Source organism: Cervus canadensis, chromosome X, assembly GCF_019320065.1.
Source record: "Cervus canadensis isolate Bull #8, Minnesota chromosome X, ASM1932006v1, whole genome shotgun sequence".
Classification (NCBI taxonomy): Eukaryota; Metazoa; Chordata; class Mammalia; order Artiodactyla; family Cervidae; genus Cervus; species Cervus canadensis.
In genome coordinates, this window is record NC_057419.1 from 98116913 (window position 1) to 98138304 (window position 21392).

At 45.0% G+C, this 21392-nt stretch overlaps 1 protein-coding gene across 5 annotated transcripts in view; it reads right to left on the reverse strand.

Annotated features, from left to right (window-relative positions):
- The window catches only part of MTMR1 (myotubularin related protein 1), a 60174-nt gene that overhangs the window by 18828 nt on the left and 19954 nt on the right, over window positions 1-21392 (reverse strand). For all 5 annotated transcript variants that reach the window (XM_043458717.1, XM_043458718.1, XM_043458719.1 and 2 more), the window contains 7 exons: window positions 18297-18372; window positions 15787-15881; window positions 15287-15394; window positions 11776-11877; window positions 11375-11458; window positions 10322-10471; window positions 8702-8890 (listed from right to left, as the gene is read on the reverse strand). In XM_043458717.1, coding sequence (XP_043314652.1) covers window positions 8702-8890; window positions 10322-10471; window positions 11375-11458; window positions 11776-11877; window positions 15287-15394; window positions 15787-15881; window positions 18297-18372 — 804 coding nt within the window. The remainder of the gene's footprint in view (window positions 1-8701; window positions 8891-10321; window positions 10472-11374; window positions 11459-11775; window positions 11878-15286; window positions 15395-15786; window positions 15882-18296; window positions 18373-21392) is intronic.

A 21392-nucleotide genomic window follows, 5' to 3' on the forward strand; every position in this document is an offset into this window, starting at 1 on the left:
ACCTCCTCTTTTAACCTGATTACCCAATTACTTAATTTGCCAAGACCCTATTTCAAAGCTGGGCTGTAGCCACAGGTGCCAGGAGTTGGGACTTTAACACATAGTTTTTATGTGGAAACATAATTCGACCCACAACAATCTTCTATCACCTGTCAGCAGTTTTAAAATGATTAATTGGATCTTATACAAGGTGAACTGGGTTTTAAAACCTTCTGCCATCTATCTAAATAAAAAAGTTGTACTACTGAAAAACTTCTGTACATAATAATTTGTAAATCTCAGTGAGATTTATTTAAGTAATTTAAGTAAAATAAAATGCAAATATAACAAAAAAGACAATATGGCTCACTCTTTGGTAATCTGATAACAAAATCTGGTCCATAATTAGCTTATACTTTGTAGAGGTCAACATCCAAAACACATCTGTTATAAGAATAAGTGAAAGTAAAAATGTTAGTCACTCAGTCGCGTCCAACTCTTTGTGACCCGATGGACTGTGGCCGCGTCCAACTCTTTGTGACCCGATGGACTGTGGCCCACCAGGCTCCCTCTGTCCATGAATTCTGTATGCATGAATACTGGAGGGGGTTGCCATGCCCTTCTCCAGGGCATAGAGAAACTGAAACCCCAATACATTGCTGGTAAAAGTTAAAATTACGCAGTCTCTTTGGAAAAAGATTTGCCAGTTCCTCAAAAAGTTAAACATAGAACTACCATATGACCCAGAAATTCTAGCTCCCACAGAACTAAAAACAGGTATTCACATGAAAACTTGTACGCAACAAACCATAGCCGCAATATCCACAATAACTGCTGAAAGCAACCCAAATGTCCATCAATGAATGAGTGGAGAAACAAAGTGTGCTGTATGCTTACAATGGGTTATTTCTCAGCTACACAAAGGAATGAAGTACTGATTTGTGCTACAACAGAGGAACCATAAAAACATCATGCCAAGTGAAAGCAGACAGGCACCTAAGACCACACACAGTATGAATCCATTTATATGAAGTGTCCAGAAGAAGGCAATCCACATGGAAAGTTATTAGCAGTTGACATGGGTTGGGGAGAGGGGAGGATGGGGAGCAACTGCCAGTGGGCACAGGGTTTCCAGCTAAGGCTGTGGAAGCATTCTGGAATGAGATAGCGGTGACTGCTGCACAACACTGTCAAAAGACTGGAAGGCACTGAATTGTGAAATTTGTGATGGTTTCTGGAGGAGGAACACAGCGTTGGGCTTTGGGTGATGCAGCTGTCTCAGGGAGCAGGATGCACAGCTCTTCAGCATGAATGAGGGGGCTGGGTGGTGGCTCGGGGTGTGGGTCCAGGGCTCAGGGCCAGTGTGCGTGGCCAGGAGAGCAGTCAAGGTCAGAGGAAGGCCAACATTCAGGGAATGCAGAGCAAACAAGACTGAGGATAGCAGCTGGAGACTGGAGGATAAAGAGAAAAGGGAAGAGTCTTTCGAAAACGAGAGGGTACTCAACTGCATCAAAAGCTCGTGAGACTGACAAGAAGGCACTTGGTGGCCTTACTGTAAACAGTCCAGGAACAGGAATGGCAGAGCCAGCTCCAAGGGGAAGGGGACAGGGACTGGGGAGGGCTTATCTACACAGATGGACAGACTTCCTGGGAGCCAGTTGGCATAGGAGCAGGCCGGGCAGAGCCGGCAGCAGTCAGGGGAGGACACAGGGGGCCCTCATTTCCAGGCCGTGGGATGCAGTGGGATGTGGGCAGGTGGGGGCAGTTCCTGTCCAAGAGCTGGTGTGTTCTGTGCAGAAGCAAGCACAGCCAGTGGTCAGGGAGGAAAGGCGCGGGGCCAGGCTGACCTGGCCCCTGGGGAGGAGGTGGGGAGCCCAGCCCTGAGCCTGGGGTTCTGCTCAGCAGTCCTGGCATGGCCCTGGGACAGGCGGGCAGCAAGGGGCAGGGGAGCATGCCTCCGCCCGAGAGTGCAGAATAGGAGCTGCAAACACAACTGGTGGGGAAACAACAGCACGGAATGATGGAAGACTCTCTGAACACCCACTGCGGACAATGCAGCCTAGAGCCTAGTCCTGCCTGTGGGGCATGGTGACGTTTTTCATAACAATACCCTTTGCACCCACTGAAGATGCTGCTGGTTGAGGGATTCAAGGCACAGGCCTTGGTGGCAGGAGCATGGGATTTATCATCCCAGCCCTGCCCCTCCCCCAGTAGCTCACCTTCTCTCTGCGCCTCAGATTTCTTACCTGAAATACTGCAGAGGCTCACTATGGGGATTAAATACTAACTAAATAAACTATCTAATGAAAGCTAATCTGTGCAAGGCTCAGCACCCCTTACCGACTACTTGGCACCTTTGTATTATAACCTCCCTCAGCACCTACCATGCAGAGCCTTGAGATGGGCAATGACTCGGACCTGGTCCTACCAAGGGAGCCTGGAGGCTGGGGCAGAGACCCCTTACCCAGTAAGTGCATGAGTGCAGAGGACACCTACTTAGGGCTGGTGTTAACCAGAACTTAGTTAAAGCCAATTGGTTGCCTGAAAACTGATTACTAAAGCTCCAAATAAGACAAATACCAATCAGAAAATGGGATCATGGGAGAAGTAGAGCATGAGTGCCTACTCTGTGCCAGGACAGAGAGCAGGCACCTGGAGATCTGGAGACAGAGGAGGGTAAGGAGAGTGAGAATGGAACTGTAGGTAAAGAGCAAATGAGCTAAGATGGCGGTGGTCAGGCAATGTCACCCCACAGACTCTTGCTCTCAGCCCATGTTTTGTAAGTACATGGTTATGTAACAGCTGAGATAACTTAGAGCACTCTGCATGTGTGTCATGATGTACCCATTTGGCCATGGGCCACTCTTGCTCTGTAAATATATATAAGCTCCACCTGAAAAGCCCTTGTAGCTATGTTATGGCTGCATCTGTTGGGTCAACCATGAAAGAATATAGCATGTCTGGTGCTACGGCCACCACAGCCACCATTAGAGAATAAATATGTCTGCAGTTCCTACAGCTCCTTGAGTTTTCTTCCAGCTCCCCCACTCACACCTTGCCTACCCTGGGTTCAGCAAACAATATGAACAGTGACACAACTGGCAGGCTGATACAGCGAGACAGGGCCCCACGTATACCCCAGCAGGAATGGGGGGAGAGGCTCAAACTTCTGGAAGATGTGATCCTGCTGGCCAGCCCTCCCTCTATGGGGGCAAAGCAAGGTTCCAGAGAGAAGCCAGCTATGTTGGGACACTGGTCCCCACTGGTCTCCAAGTCTCCAAGAGTCAGCTCACAGCAGTGGTGGCAGGGCCATCCTCAACCCTCAGGGAAAAACAAGAGTCACAGCCCTTGGGAAGGAGGCGGCTGAAGAATGGCTCAGGTTTCATGATTACAGGCCAGCTGCTCAGTGCCTAATGAAGGCTCTTCAACCACCAGATGCAGACCCTAGGCAGTGGGGAGGATTCTCATGTGAGAACATCAAAAGTTTCACAGAGGGCGGCCAACTCCCAAAGAGACTGGCAGGACAAGATTTCCACATATTCAGACACCAAAGGCCACACAGCTCCCCACTGCTGCAGACTGAGTGTTTGTATCCCTCCCAAAATCTCCATGTCAAACTGAATCCCCAGTGGGACTGCATTAGAAGATGAGGAAGGTGGAGCTCTGACAATAGGGACAGCGCCCTTCTAGGAAGAGACATGACAGAGTTCGCCCCTTTCTTCTCTGGTGGTGTGAGGATACAGCAAGAACATGGCTCTCTACAAGTCAGGACATGGGCTCTCACCACTTACTAACTCTGCTGGCACTCTGATTTTATTTTATTTTATTTTTTGGCACCCTGATTTTAGACTTCCAGCTTCCAGAGCTTTGAGAAATATGTGGTAGTGTTTATAGCTACCCAGCCTATGATATTTAGTTATAACTGCCCAAGCTGACTAAGACACCCCTTCCTCTAATCTCCCCTGACACTCATCTGTTGGCATCTGGGACCCCTCCCTTCCCTTCACTGGGTTCCTGTATTACCCACCCCAGGCAGCATTTCAGGGGCCCTTGTGCCAGGCCCCTGCACCCGTGACCTACACTCCTTCAGTAACTTCATCCCCTCCCATCCAAGGCTGCCATCTCCACCTGACAGGCTACCGGGCCCCGGTCTCAAACACCAACCTGACCTTTTTCTGAATTCCAGAACTGTATCCTCCCCACACAGGCTCCTCAACTTGTAACAGCTTAAAATGAAATTCCTTCCCTTCCCTTTCACTTTCTCAAGAAGAAAGCTAACTTAAAGCTGACCCCCATAATGAAGTCGGGACTTCCAAATTAACATCCAGTGCCACTCCCCAGCAGGTCCCCCATGGAAAGATGGGCCCGCCCACCCGCCAACAGCTCTGTGTCCCAGCTGGGGAGCAGCTGTTGTGTGACGGCCCAGGTCTGGGGCTCCAGGTGTGCTCCGTACCCTCCAGTCCCTGCTGCGGAGGGGCAAGTCACACACTGAGTGAGGAATTGGCAGTGCGCTGAGGACTACAGAGAGAAACAGCAGAGCACCCTGGCATGGGAGAACGCCCCTCACCTGGGGAGACTGCCCTGGGGAAGCGATGTTCCCACTGTGGTCGGACGGATGGGGCAGTGGTTAGGTACGTGTGTGGAGACTGGGAGATGGCACTGGGGTATGCTGAAGGAACTGAAAGGTGCCTGCCACAGCTGGGATGTGGGCCTCAAAGGTGTGGCAAGGCTGGAAGGAAAGGGTCTTCAGCTTGGAAGGTTTCAGAGGCCTTGTTCAGAAATTGGTTGTCACTGCCTCAAGGCACTAGGGGTGCCCAGAGCTGGACCTCTAGAAAATCCCTCTGGCCAGGATATGGAAAAAGGGTGGAAGGGAACCTCTACAGAGTACCAGCAAACTGAATCCAGCAGCATAGTAAGAAAATTATTCATTATGACCAAGTGTGACCTATCCTAGAAATGTGAGGGCTTGTATGAGTAACAGTACTAGGTGGCAGTAACAAAGCACCACAAAGCAGGTGCCCTAAAATGACACACCGATCCCCTCACAGCTCTGGAGGCTGGAAGACCAAGACTGAGTTATTGGCAGGGTTAGTTCCTTCCAGAGGCTCTGGCTTGCAGGGACTGTGGCAACTCTGGGGGCCACTTGACATGTAGCTGCATGGCTCCAATCTCTGCCTTCATTGTCACGTGGCCATCTCCCCTGGGTCACTGTCTCTATACGACCTTTTTATCAGGACACACATCATTGGATTTTAGGCCTACCCTAATCCAGTCTGACCCCATATTAACTAATTATATCTACAAAGACACAATTTCAAAATAAGGTCCCATTCTGAGGTCCCAGAGGATCATGAATTTGGGGGACATGCTATTCATACCACTACATCAGTCAACATACAAAAATCAGCCAATGTATCGATAATACACCACATGACACAGAATGAAGGGGGAAAGTACATGATCAGATCTATTGATACAGAAAGGGCTTCTGAAAATCCAATATCCTTTCATGGTTTTTCATGATAAAACCATTCAACAAAAACCTAAGAACTGAGGGGAATTTCCTTAACCTGAAAAGGGCATGTATGAAAAACCACAGCTAGTATAGCCAGTGTGAAAGACTGAAAGCTTTCCCTTTAAGATTAGGAACATGACAAAGATTCCTGCTTTCACCACTTCTATTTAACAGGGTCCTAGAGAGTAAGTACCCTTCTGGCTGCTAGATGGGATTCTGTTAGATTTATGAATCACCTAATAAAGACAACTGGATGTTCCAAAAAATAAAACTAAAAAGCAAAACATGGTACTTGAGGTTCTTGCCAGGCAATTAGGCAAGAAGAAATAAAACACATCGAGATTGGAAAGTAAGAAGAAAAACTATCTCTACTTGCAGACATGATATATATAGACAAGCTAATGGGGCCTTGGACAGATAAATATCCTTGTCTGGTTCCTAGACACATACACCACTAGAGTTGAAATCATTCTAGACATGCAATTTGGTGTCCAACTCCTGTCCCCTCTCTGTGGGATAAAACATAATGGACTGCCCTAGCTCTGTTGGATGTTTAGAGATTGCCTCCATGAATATAGCTTTTATCGTGTTTTTTACAATTTCCTGGGGACAGTACTACAGTGGTGACAGGAAGCACGCAGAAAGACCGACAGGGGTCACTGGGTTCACCAGCTGTGGGGAGCCAGGGGAGCTGACTGATTGAGGATGACTTTTTGTAGTAGGCTGAAAAATGCCTCCCCCCACCCCACAAAGATATACACACCAAATCCCCAGCAACTGTAAATGTGCCCCTTTTTATAGGTATGATTGAGGTTCTTGAGGTGAAGAGAGAATCCTGGGTTATCTTGGGTGGGCCCTAACTGCCATTCCAAGCATCCTTGGAAGAGAAAAGAGGAGAAGACACAGAGACACGGGGAGGGGGAGGCTCTGTGAAGACAGGGGCAGGCACTGGAGTGCTATTGCCGCATGCACAGAGGAGCTGCCAGAAGCCTGAAGAGGCAGGGAACGGATCTCCCCGGAAAGCCTCAGGAGGGCACCGCAGCCAGATCCCAGAAGGGTATGAGGATAAAGGTGTGCTGTTTTAAGCCACCAACTTTGTGGTCATTGGTTCAGCACCTCAGGGAACTCAGGTGCTGTCCATCTTCCTCCTTGTCCTGGTCCTCTCCCAGCTTCCCCGCCTCAGTAGCTGATACCACTGTTCATTCCTCTCACCCCATTTCCATCCTGATGCAGCCCTCTACATGAGATACCATCACCCCCCACCCACCCCACTCCACCCCCCATTACAGAAGAGGCTTCTGGAGTGGTTAGGTAACTTACTCAGGGTTCTACCAAGCACCAGGTGGCAGAGCCGGGAGGAAACTCCAGGTGTAACTGAACGCAAAGCCAAGGGTTGTCACTACCCTGCCTCTTAGGCTGGTCTGGATGTGCTTAGGTTTCGTTGCCTGGGAGACAACCAAGAAGGGATACCAACCAGATGATGGGATGGAAATCCCATCTGGACCTTAGTAGGGATCAGGGTGGGAGAGAAACTTGGAGGGCAAACTCAACACAGAGGCAGTATTGAGAGTCAGGGCAATGGAGGAGATGGCCCAGAGAGATTGGGCAAAGGAGAGGAAGCAGGGAAGGAGGCTGAGCTGGCCAGGCTGCAGAGAGAGGTCCTGGGGCAAGAGATGTCATGAGAGCCAAGAGCATGGAGCCATCCACTCTGGGTCAGTAGTGAAAACGACCTGAAAGTTCAGTAGTGAAGTTAACCTGAATGAGTTCTCAGGGACAGGCCCCCACACAACCTTCACATGCAGTCTAGGGAGGAGGTATGCTGTTACTCCCAATTCAGAGGAGGTGACTGTGGTCTAAAGAGATGCAGTGACTGCTCACAGTCATGTACAAACAACCACATGACCACTATGCTCCCTCAATGTGAGCTAGACGTCCCCCTCCCCAAGGCCCATGATGGGGGCTGCTTGGCAGTTTGTGTGTATGGCCCACAGCAGCACACGTGTTAAGGGCACACCTGATGGCTTGTTTGCTCTTTGAAGTCTTAGGGAGGGCTCCTCCCGACAGTGAGATGGGGAGGCAGGAGGTTGGCTTTTGGGAGGAGGTGGGCAACAATGGAACAATCACTGAAGAAAGCAGGGGCACAAGCTGCCAAGAGAAACAAATACCTCCAACCACTGCTGAGGGGAGCATGACAGGGGAGCCCTCAGGCACTCCCCTTCTTGCCCTTTTCATAAATGACATGCTCAGCCATGTCAAATGTGTCTTTCCACAGATCATCCAAAACCACCTCAGATGCTACCTCCTCTGTGAAGCCTGGCCCAGTGGCACAAGCTCCACCAGAACGGTGAACTCTGCTTACAGGGAGCACCTCACCTCATCTACCCTGGAGTTTCCCCAGCACCTGCTCCCTAGTACATGCTCATTACATGTTTGTTATCCGAGTATCATTTTACAGGTAGGCATGAGTTAATGCTGGGAAAGATTGAGGGCAAGAGGAGAAGGGGACAAAACAGGATGAGATGGTTGGATGGCATCACCATCTCAGGGGACATGAGTTTGAGCAAGCTCCGGGAGATGGTGAAGCACAGGGAAGTCTGGCATGCTGCAGTCCATGGGGTCGCAAAGAATCGGACACGACTGAGTAGCTGAATGACAACAACATGAGATGGTAAGGGCTGTCCCCACCATCCCAATACCTGAAATTCCTCATGGAAGGGCCAGGACTCTGACTGCCACAGGCCTGCCATCAGGACTGCACTGTCAGCAAGTCATCTGTGGGAAACAGAAAGGACTCCACTCAGAGCCTTTCCATTGGAAAGAGGGCATCGGAGGCTGGGCCGCACAGCCCCGCCCTGTCAGCTGGTGGTTCAGACGGAGCTGGGTACCTTGTTTCACACAGCTGACTCCATTTGTACAGAGCTTCAGGCCAGATATGAATTGGTCACGTAATCAAAGGTTACTTTGATGGGCCTCATGATCCTTTCACTAAAATGCTTACTAGATTCTCTAGGTGATCATTCTCTTTCTGGGTGTCTACTTTCTGAGTCAGCAGACAGGATTGTGGAGGGGCAATGAAAAGACCAGGTTCGTGAGGGCTGGAGATCTAGGAGGCCCACTGTGGGCTGCTCCGCAGGAGTCCACCTTCACGAGGCTATCTGAACAGCATGATGCTTTACAAACAGTTCACAGGAAGAGCTTCTGCAGTACCTTGTTTGTGTCAGCAACGCTGTTTTGCCGGGCATCAAAGATGATGAGTTTGTGAGCCTGTGCATTAGCATCCATTATTGTTTGTAAGTACTTCTCATCTTCCTTGCAGCGCTTATCATTGGGACCCACAAGCGGCTGGCTGCAACGGGTAATTGTTGCCTGACTTTCTGGATGAATCCATGACAACACCTAGTGTTTGAAAGCAACAAGTATTAGTACAGTCCTAAACCAATATGTGCTCTAATGTACATGTGTGTATGCTCAGTTGCTCAGTCATGTCTGACTCTTTGCGACCCCATGAACTGTAGCCCTCCAGGCTCCTCTGTCCATGGAGTTCTCCAGGCAAGAATATTAGAGTGAGTTGCCATTTTCTTCTCTAGGGGATCTTCCCAACCCAGAGATCAAACCCAGGTCTCCTGCACTCCTGCATTGGCAGGCAGATTCTTTAGCACTAAGCCACCAAGTTCTTAAGCACACCTGCTTTTTTTGTTGTATTTTTGTCAAAAAGGAAGGTTCAGCCTGAAGACAGTGTGAAAGTAGCCATGAGACTCAATGTTTGGGTCAGGCTGAAAGGAGTCTGACTAAGTGAGCTCTAAAAAATCTCCTCTGCCTTTAAAATTCTAGGATTCTAAGAAAAACAAAAACTAAGTCAAACCATGACTAACACCAAGACCATTTCTATTTGATCGACTGATTTTGTCTCCTCATTCAAAAACACCTTTGAATCTCAACTGTAACTCAGACGATAAACAATCTGCCTACAATGCAAGAGACCCGGCTTTGATCCCTGAGTTGGGAAGATACCCTGGAGAAGGGCATGGTAACCCACTCCAGTATTCTTGCCTGGAGAATCCAATGGACAGAGGGGCCTGGTGAGCTATAGTCCATGGGGTCACAAAGAATCAGACATGATTGGGAAATTAACACTTGGATCTCAACAATGGCGTACGTTGCCAGATGAGGACAAAGTAAACAGTCTCTTGTAAAATCTAAAGCTATGTCCCCAAACCTACCATTTTCCTCCAGTGACCAAAACACTTGGGGTCAACCAGAAGGCACATGCAGGGCTCAAGACATGCACTCCCTCCCTAACTGTGGTGATCATATGTAATCCCAGTATACACATATATCTAAACTCACCAAACTGGATCCACTAAACATGTGCAGAGTTTTTTGTATACCAACAAATCTTTTAAAATACTTCACCCCCTGTTGGCTACTATTTCTTTCTGCAATGGTGGCCCTCCTAGTACAGGTATAGCCTTCCCCTCAGTATCTAAGAAAGAATGTATTTTCTCCAGGATGATTCAGTGACATCAGCGACACAAACTGTCAGCACACTAGCAAGCTAAGCCCTCTGCTATCTATGCCATGTTTTGAAAGCATGACTGAAGTTACCCTGGTACTTAGGAACATGAACTTATGGAAGGTGGGGTCATAGCAGGCAGACAAAATGCTTATATAATTAGATAGTTCTTGAGAATCAAAGATATGTTCAGGTTTATAGACTTCTTTTTCTACTTTCCATTTTCTTCACGAGATTTTTTCTAACTTGCTTTTCCCCATATTAGAACAAATGCAGTATATGTTCATATCTAAACAGCATTGTTTATTACTTACCGGGATTCTACCTTTTGCTCGAAATGCTGCTACTTTTGAAAGATCATCATCTTTTACACTAGTTGGCACAACAATGATGGCAGGGTAGGTGTCACAGAGCTCATAATTACTGTTTACTTTAGATATTTTCCAACTTTCATTTGGCAAGCCCTGCAAGGTGTCAGAGGAAAGTTGGTGGTGCGTGTGGGGAGCATACTTTTATACTTTCAAAAAGTACTAAGCATGAACTACATCCAATTATTTTCTAGTAAAATCCATTTGTAATTCATTATTCATTACTGCTTAAAAGATTAAATATACATTTATTTTATATAAGCCATTGCTTACCTAATTCATTTTAAAAAAAATCTAATGAAGCATAATTTCCAAACATACTAAAACATGCAAATTATATACTTGAATTCCAGTCCTATATATTTCTTGTCATGTTTTTTTATAACAAGTGAGCATAATGTTGTTCTTTTAAAATACCCACGTAAGTCCTTTAGACAAACAGAAACTTCTTTAAAATGTCTAAAGGAATATAAATCACCATACCAAATATAAGGTGCGGACCAAGAGTAAGTCATGAAAATAACATTGTCAGATGTTTTGTCAAACATCTGTCAAACTTGTCAAAACACACAACTTGTCATTCTCATTGGAATATCTTCAAACTAACAATGCACTAAAGAACTTTTAGGTAGAGAAATGCCATCAGACTGACATAGCCATGTCTTATACTCATAATCTAACTTAAGCCATTGCTTTATCCTTACTAATCAACTTACTATCAGAATATCTAATAAAAACCATCTGGCTGGTTTCTTTTGTAACCCCTCCCCCTCATCCTGGTACTCCATTTGCCCTCTGAACAAAGGAAGAACAAACAGTGGCACAGCTGAAGGTGTGGTGCAAGGAGAATGGGCATCTAGAGCTGAAGAACCAACAGGCAAGGTGAGTTACACCCATGGACAACTTGTTGCAAAAGGTTTCTTCTCCACTACATTTCTACCCTTTTAGGAAAAAGATGCTCAACCTATTATTTTCCAATTGATAAGCAGCACACTTTACCTGTCTTTTATATTCAGATACTGGATCATAAACTTTCCATCCATTCACTGGAAATTTTTCTTTATAGTTGAAGGCAAAGAGTGTCTGGATACAAAAGCACAAAACAGACATGTCAGCATCTTTGCAATGTCACATGCAAACTACTAAAGCTTTTCATTCAGTTATGAGCTGAATGTATTGAGTCCTACTTTAATCTACAAAATTTTGTAAAACAACCAACTTGAAGTTTTCTTCATCATTACACAGAACTGACACATTTTAAGTAGTCAGTGTTAGTTATCAACAGTGAGAAAAGAAATAAAGGAAATCTCTGGAAGAAAGAATAACTAACCATGACATTTTTAGACTGCCACGAAGGCATCCAGACCCACACAAAAAGAAGGTTATTTCCATGTACTTACCTGCCCATTGGAAAGAGGAAATGCATGTTTGTTGAGGTTTTCAAATATCCCTAGTTTACTCTGTTCTTCCTGTTTATAAGCAAGTCGCAAGTTCCTCATATCCTGTTAAACAATTAGCAAAACTCATTTATTCAACATGTATTGAGTATCTATGAGGTAGACCCCATGGCATGAAGAGACAAAATATTTTTATTCATTTCTCACAAAACATAGTTGGCCCTCCATATCTGCAGGCTCCATACCCGCAAATTCACCCAAGCGTGGATCAAAAACATTGGGGAAAAAAGTTCCAAAACACACAACTTGTCAAGCAACTATTTACATAGCACTGACATAGCACTAGGTATTTAAAATGATGTAGAGATGATCTAAAGTACACAGGAGGATGTGCAGAGACTGTATACAAATATGATGCCATTTTATATTCGGGCATTCATATCTCCAGATGTTGGTATTTGCTGGTGAGGGGGTGTCCTGTAACTAGTCCCCGGTGGACACTGAGCGGTGACTGGACTCCATTTTACTCCAACTAACAAAAGGCAATTTACAAAACACCTCCAACAAGATAATAAATTGAGGAAAATGGAACAAAGGGGAGGTGTTAGGGGGGAAAACTCATCAGGTGGAACCAGGAGTAAGGTTAGTACATAAGAGACGGGCCATCAAGTGGTATGCCCTTCTGTGCTAAAGGTGTGCTGTAGGATCAGTTCTGGCTTTACGCTGCTCAAAGAGTCAATTATGGAATTTGCACCATCCATCAAATAGAAATGCAACAGAGGTTTCTCCTCTGAACTCGGAGCAAGGATTCTGTGTCACGTAGAGACGGTGGCTCTCAGTGACTTCCTTCCAGAAATTACAATATTGCTTCTCAAGATGAGTATCTGAAAGCCCCCTGCCACACAAGCTGTCAGCCTGAAGCCCAAATGGAAGTTGTCAGAAGCAAGGCCGACAAGGTGACTCAAAGGGTGCAATGTCTTCCCAGGACTGGTTTGAGCACTACCCCCTGACTTTTCTAAGCCTATGCTCTTTGTTAAAACACAAGAATCTTATTCTTTAATCTTACACAGAATTTGAAAATAAATATGACCACAAACAAATTAAAGCAAAAGCAATTGGGGAAGTGAGAAAGGTATTGCTGTGGTATTATTTAGAACAGTGAAAGAATAGAAATAACCTAAATGCCCATCAATAAATAGGGGCTGGCTCAATAAACTACAGTACCACTGATGGCATACTACAGAGCTGATGAAAACAAGAAGTGGCTCTTGTTAGGTACTGCTAGCAAGGAATTCCAAGATAATGGTTGAGTGGGGAAAGAAAGGTGCAGAACAATCAATGTAACACACGACCATTCACATTTTCAGATATGGGCTTGTATGCAGAGGCCAACTATGGAAACTGGTGCCAGTGGGTGCCTGCACAGAGTCAATCAGGGTGGCTGGAAAGAAACTTACTTTTTGCTACACACAGTTTTGTACTTTTTGAATTTCATATCACCTGTTTAAGCATGGCCCTGGTAATTCTATACTGAAGAACATTTTAAAACTGCTTTTCACAAAGGCCCACCTTGGCCACACACACAGAAAAAATATCGTAGGAAAACAGCTACAGGACACCTGCCTAAGTGACATAACTTCCTGCTGTGCCCTCCTGCCAAGATACTCTGGCTACACACATGCTCTCCGGTTGCTGACTGAGCTGACTTGCTATTTAGGATTGCTCAGCTCAGAGGGAGAAGGCAATGGCAACCCACTCCAGTACTCTTGCCTGGAAAATTCCATGGACGGAGGAGCCTGGTAGGCTGCAGTCCACCGGGTCGTGAAAAGTCGGACATGACTGAGCAACTTCACTTTCACTTTTCACTTTCATGCACTGGAGAAGGAAATGGCAACCCACTCCGGTGTTCTTGCCTGGAGAATCCCAGGGATGGCGGAGCCTGGTGGGCTGCTGTCTATGGGGTCGCACAGAGTCGGACACAACTGAAGCGACTTAGCAACAGCAGCAGCAGCAGCAGCTCAGAGGCAACGGCATTGCCAGCAAAGACAGAGCATATGTGAAGCCCCAGGAGTCTGAGTGTGGCAAGGGTTGGAGGGGTCCAAGGCGGGTGGGAGCAACTATGGGAATGGGGATGGCAAGAATGAGGGGAGGCGGGCTGGAGTGGGAGCTGCCAAGGAAAGCAAGCCCACTCACACCATGGGGTCTCCGTGTTTTCCCTATAGCCCAAGGGTAACGGGCAGCTACTGAAGAGTTCTGAGTAGGGAAATGACCTGTTTCACAATTACAGAATTGACCTACCCACCCCACCCTTGGCTTTAAGTTCTGCAAAGGATTCCCACTGCTCTGCCTGAGGAGAATCCTGGAGAATCAGGACTGCCGCCATGGACCCGAGGGGAGGACAGCCATGTGTTGCTCAAGGGATGCTAGGAAGCCAGCAGATTTCCGACCCAGCACAGTAAAGGCTTATTTGAAAACATGGGTTCAACTGCAGTCTAGGGCCAACCAGCAAGAGCTTCACTCAGAGATATGATGGAGGCAGACAGACTGGTAGGAATCTAATCCAAACCCCAAACTGGGAAGGGACCTGGATGGTGCTGCAGGCAGGATCTCTTGCCTGGTATTTTAGGTGAGGTTGTTAGTGAACTGTATTTCACAAGGCAAAGCCATTGGAATAAAGCATCAGTTAAGGTGTTTCTTAAATGACTTTGTTGTTGTTCAGTTGCTCAGTTGTGTCCTACTCTTTGCAAACCCATGGACTGCAGCATGCCAGGCTCCTCCGTCCTCCATCGCCCAGAGTTGGCTCATATTCATCTTTAATGATTAGTCCTCATCAAAGCTGTCACACAGATTTTACTTAATCCATTGGAAGAAAGGGACAAAATCAAATTAAGCATGGCTCAGGTGCAAATTCCAACAAGAAACTCAACTGTGTTTTTAATCACAGAATTTATGAATATTGTTGTCCCTTTAGGGATTCCTGGGTAGCTCAGTAGTAAAGAATCCACCTGCCAATGAAGGAGACACAGGAGATGCGGGGTTTGTTCCCTGGGTCAGGAAGATCCCCTGGAGGAGGAAGTGGCAACCCATTCCAGTATTCTTGCCTGGAAAATCCCACGGACAGAGGAGTCTGGCGGGATACAGTCCATGGGGTCGCAAAGAGTTGGACACAACTGAGCAACTGAGCACACACATGCCCATTGTCCCTTTAGGAAGTCTCTGACTAATGACAAACTGCAAAAAAAATACTGATCTATGCTTTCCACTTGATTTCTCTGAAATGTAACAAATCATGTCACCGCCTAGGTTACAGGTCCATGTTAATTAGAACACTTCAACAGAAAAGAAGCAGTTTACTTCAACAGCTTATGTAATGGTCTTAATTGGTTGATGAAGGGTTGGAGAGGTTTGTGTCCCGAAGACATCTGAGTGACTAATGTCCAAATTATTCTTACTATCCAAAGGCCCAAGGATGTTCCAACTGGCTGCCCCATCTCAGTTTCTCTCTGCACCGTACCTTGCACACAATCTCTATGCCACAAGAGTTGTCTCCATGGCTTTGTGCTCCAATCTTCTCAACTCTGCTGATCACTCCCAGGGGGACGTCAAGGACAAAATGTGGGTCCTGGGTTCACAGATGAACATGAATGCCAATCAGTGTTAGTCAACAGAGTTTTCCAATTCAAGTCTTCGCTGGCTAAAAACATGTTTGCTTGTTACTTTGATTTTCCTCTTGGTTCTGGCTAAGACACCAAGGTCTGATTTATCACCTGCTTGGTGATGTAGATGTTGAGACTATAATTAAACCCCACCCCCCACCCCCATGAAAGTGTTCCTTTAATGGCCTTTTTTTTTCAACGTACAAAATCTGCTTGCACATCTTAAAATGGGCACATTTTAAAACTGACTCTCAGTCTCTCTCAGAGTGGTAGGATTTCAGGATACTTTTTACTATCTTCTTTATTATTTGCTTTCTTCTGCAGCATTTTTAAAAATAAAACCCACTTAAATACTCACTCTCTCTACATTCTTGAAGTACATCTTAAAGTCCGTCACTGTCAGGGTGCCAGTCACTGCTCCCACAAATGGGCAGATGTACATAACATCTTTCACTGAAAGAAAAAACCCAAAATAGCATCTAGTGCCATTGGCTTGTGTTTCAATAAATCTTAACATGAGTTTCCACAAATGCGTGATTCTAGTTTTCTAGGAATTTAATTTTTTTCATTACTTTAAATAGAGGCATAGATTGATAGTCTTCTAATAAAATTCCATTTTTAAAACAAAAGTCTGATTTGCTACTTAATGAGGTTTTAAGTAAAGAGCCTCATAATAGTTACATTTTGTCATTTCCTTCCAAATAGTTCACATTTTCCCTGAGTGATAAATTAATCACATTCAAAAACATATTAATTAAACTCTGAAGATCTTGGGCTACATTTCATAAATCACTACTAATGAAAACCAACTAAAGCTAAACACTGTCCCCCGAAGCACCTCCAAAAAGCTGCTTTACAGATGGCAAAAACCAAAACCACGTCAATGAAGTAGGGAAAGACTTCTTTGCTTCAAATTCTTCATCAGTTTCCATATTTCTTAATGTTTATATCAATATCAACATCCTTAATATCAAAATCAACAACACTTATAACTCCTATGAATATTGGGAAGCTCACACCAGTCACAAAGATACCACATCTTCCCAATCTTCCCAAAGTGCTATTCCATTAAAAGTGCCATTCCACTGAAAGCTCAAGAATGGACACAGCTACTGATGAGTCCGAGGAGATAAATAACAGCACTAAAGCTGTCATTCAGCCAAATTCTCAAAACACTTACATTAAACTTTTATAAAACTCATTATGTACTGAGTGGCTCCTATTGTTGGGGTTCTAGGTATAAATGACAAGATTCCTTCCTACTCACCAGGTAACCCCTGAGGGATACTACACAGAAAATCACCACAGAGCCTGATAAATGCTATCAGAACCATGTGGACTTGATGTGATAAGAGCTCAGAAAAGGAATGACTTAATTTAGCAGGGACGCTGGGGAAGGGGAAGGGAAGAGAGGTCAGCAAGTTGCCAGAGGTTAGTGTGGCTGGGTCCAAGGGTGCATGAGGACAAAGGGACACAAGGCCAGAGATGACTTGTTCATCAGAGTTCATGGCAGTTTATTTGTACTAGCCAAACAACAGGAACAACCCAAGTGTCTGTCAATAGGTGAATGGATCAGCACACTGTGATGTATCCACACAATGGAATATGACTCAGCAATGAAAAGGAATGACTGCTGACCATAGCACTCACAATATGGGTAAATATCACAATAATTAAGCACAATGGGATAAGCAGACATAAGGACATACTCAATGATTCCATTTCTATAAAACTCTAGGAAATATCAACAACCCTCTAAAGCTTGGGAAAGGGGCAGAAGGCATGGGTGAGAGGGATTATAAAGGGGCCTAAGGAAACTTCTGGGAGGTGATAAGTATGTTCATTATCTTGACTGTGATGGTGGTTTCCCAGGTGTATAAATGTGTCAAAACTCTTCACATTCACTTTAAATCTGTGTAGTCTGTCTGTCTGGAGTAGAAGGAGAGGCATAACAGAATTAGCTCTGCATTTTAGTCCCATCATTCCCAAAACAACACAGAGGCAGGGCTAGAAACACTCCTAGAGGAGGAAAGGCCAGAAAGGCCGGTGGAGCACCAGGAGTGGATGAAGTTCCCGAAGCCCAAGAGAGAAACTGTTTCAAAACTCAGGTTGGGATGAACAGAGCCCAGAGCCACAGAGTAGGCTATCACAGAGGAAGGATGTGTGTGAAGGTCCTGGCAGGAGAGCCCAGCTACTCAAACACAACATGACCGTGCTCTGGGACCAGGCACGCACCTTTGGGAGGGAGCCAGGAGGGAAGAAGGCAACAGTGAGCCTCGCAAACGAGGTTGTCAACCCTAACCCTGGCAGTTGTGAGGTGAAGTGGTCCCAGCTGGCTGCCCTCCCACCCAGCCCGGCACAGTGGACTGCCTGCTGAAATGCCTAGCCGTCCACTGCAGGCCTCTGCCCTTATAATCCAGGGTGGGCACACATGCCCTTTTCCTGCACTAAAATTGTACTTTCTGGACTTGTAAAAGCTACTAAAATTTCTTTGCCAAGTTCTCAAGATTGCCATTGAAAGTAGGATGTGGATCATCCCTCAGGACCTTTTCCTTCTAGTGAAGGCTTCCAACAAATCATTGAAGTGACATCACCATGAGAGTCTCACCTGCCTCAGCTCATGGGGCAAAGTTGGGCCCCTCTTCTGTTGGTACTGCCACCCGAGACTCGCTCGGAGCTTCAAGGGATCTTCTATAGTCCCTTGTCTCTTAAGGTCATGATGACATGAAGAAGGGCAAGGTCTCATCCATTTGTCCCCAAATTAAATGGATCTGGCTGATCTCCAGCACATACATCACCTGTGCTTACGAGTAATGTGCCATGCCATTTTATGGATCTCCATGAGCAAAATGTACTCGTTAAACTTACCAATGGCCTTGATTGATTCTCCTGGGAAAAGTGGTGCTTCTTCCATCTGTGCCAGCTTATTTCCATCCCTTAGAGCCTGGCAAGAAACCAAACACGAGTAAACCTCCCTTTCCATCTGTAGACCTGGGAAGAATGGTAGTGCTCTGTGCTCTTGCTACGAGGCTACAGAAGCGTGCAAAATGTATGCCCCCCTCCCCTTACAAGACAATTTCAAAGCTCCGCATCACAGGACACCATGCTGCATAGTCTAGCAAATTGTTACACATACTTAAAGTTCACAGTTAGAAAGCATTAATACAGAGATGGTTTGACATGACAAATAGATACTGTAATCACTACACAGACAGCTATTACAAGGTGCCTCCAGAATTTGGAAATAAGGTCAAAAAAGGTTACCTTCTGAGCGTGAAACTAGTACAAATAAAATCAATATTAGATGCAGATGCTTAAGCAGCTGTAGAAATGGCCCAGCTATGACAGTGTGTGGGAAACCCCAAAGTCTAATCTAAGAAAGCAGGGAGGGTCTCTTACTAAGGAAAGCCCTACTTTATAAAGCCTTATTTTATAAAATAAGAAAGCTTCCCTACTCCAACCCAGCTACCTGCAGCTACACAAAGTGTAGGAGGGAGGACAGGCGAGTGTGCTTGTCAGTGTGTATACAGGCCATGAGAATGTGCCCTCATCTGGCAGACAAGAGTATTTTATCCACTCCTGTGGAGCAGGGTGTGTTGTTCATCAGGCTTTTCTCCCCAGTCAGTTCACACTGCTGATTCCACGCTTACCGAGCAAATTCCTAAAGAGGTCTCAGGGTTCCTGTTACAATATCACCAGGAAAAGGATGTCTTGGATGGCTGGAAGGATACATGCCCACATTTCTAAATGTCCAGATCGGCACTATGGACCAGTAGAGCCAGTCTCTGGCAAGCCTGGTTGGATAGCACCAAATAACTTGGGGGATCTGAGAAAATGGTGTTCTTGAACTACAAATCTAGGGACCACAGCCTGAAGTTCGTGCCTATTCCAAGGTACTGCCACCCTGTGAGATGCTGCCAAGGAAACTGGTCACTTTTTCCAGGCATCTCTGACATAATGTGTCATGAATAACAGTAAGGTATTCAAAACTCCAGCAATTCCCAAGCTGTGTTTCATAGAGTACTAAATTCCCAAGAGATGCGAATAGGACTTATTTAGAAAAGTTTGGGAAATGCTGGGTTAAAGGAGACAAGTTTAGCTGGGTTCTTTTTTTTTTTTTTTTTTTTTTTTTAGTGAGACAAATCTTTAGCATGTTAATGCAGGCTGAATCCGCCAGAAGGCGCTAGAGTACGCTGCATTTCCCCTACCTCGTCCATCAGGGGCTGCTTTCTCCAAAAAATACCTGTTAACATCAGGAGGCCGCTAGTGTTCGGCAGAAAACAGAGTAGATAGTCCTAAGTTTTCAACATAATTTTATGAAGCAAAATACTAAAACTGGTATCTTTTATAATTCTAGTCAAAATTATTGAAAATTCAAAATAATTATTTTTCACAGTTATAAGAATACTTCAATATATTTTATAAAGGGTCTTAAAGGTCCACTTAAAAACACTATATATAGTAGGTTCATCCAATTTTATAAAATAAGAAGGGAAAATGTCAAAATATAAAGAGTAAATTCGATGCTAAATGTTGGTCAAATGATATTTGTTTGCAGAGGGCACAAAATGACACAGTCCAACCTCCTCCTACAGATTAGTGTTCATCGTCACCTCCAAGCAATTTTACTCAGTTTAAACTTTTAGTCCAGATTGGTTTTTAAGACATTTCTCAATCAACATTTTTAGGGATGCAGAAAACTGTTAAAGGGGACACAGAGAAGTGTTTGTGGATGGATTTATACTTATACCTGTTTTGGAAATATATCTTTGACACAATAAAGCATAAACCAATATTTATACTTTTCAATGTCCAGTTTTAGAAACACTAAAAATCACCAATCTTCACAGAAGCCTTATTTTGAAAGTCTGCTTTCTTTAATTTATTGCCTGAGCTAGTGACTGATTTTATAAAATAGTTACAAAGTGAGAAAGCTATTTTAATCATATTCAAGTTTTCAATAACTTCAAATGTTACACTTTTAAAGCCTATTTTAATGGCTAAATATTATCATATAGACTTAAAATCATTAACTGATATTCAAAAATAAATGGGAATAGGTTATTTTTAAATATATTTACTAAAGCAAGCTGTTCTAATCAACTGAATTTGGAAGAGGTGGAGGAAAGTCTGATTCACTTTATAAAAAGTCACTTCACACACTTTCAAGTCCTCAACCCAGGACTAACTAATCAGATGCCGTTGATGGGAGGCAGCAGTGACTGGACCATTTTGAGAATGTACAAGACTCTCAAGATAGAGGCTAGGGATCAAAGGTTCCTCTTCTCTTCTAACAGTCACGTTAAATCTGGTGTGAAATATTCGTGCATTTATATGAGGCATGAAACGTGTTGATGGGATAGAGACAAACCTCTCACTAAAAATAGTTAAATCTGGGACACGCTTTGTACATGATGAAAAAGCAACTATCAGAATAAAACAAATCATTGATCCCACTGCTTCAGATCTCCCTATAAAAGGTTCACTGTGTACAGGAAAGACATTCAGCTTTAGCATAGGAATTCGAGAGGAGAATGGATCTTTATTAAAGCCTCATTGTTTTGCAAGGACAGTAGATTCCCTCTAAAAAGCCGGTGTTAGATAGGACGCACACTTGTGCTATATTAAGCTTTGACTGCAACTTCCAAGTTGCACAGGACATGATTTGACCCTTGATTTATCCAACCCATGTACATCATCAAAGAGGAATGATCTTATGGATAAAATATGTCTCGTGAATACACCCAGCCCTCTTAGGGCCTCTGCTCCAAGTGTTGCCCGGTTGAGGAATTCTCTCTGATGATCTCAGCCCAGCCCTCTGCTGGTGACCCAGAAGGTCACCAACTTGCTGGCTCTCCACTGCTTTCTCCTTCTCCTGAACCCAGGCTGCTGGGTGGATAGTTTCTGTAACAGTGGCCTGCCGAAAGCAGTGGTTTTCAAATGGACCTCTGCAAGTACTTCCAG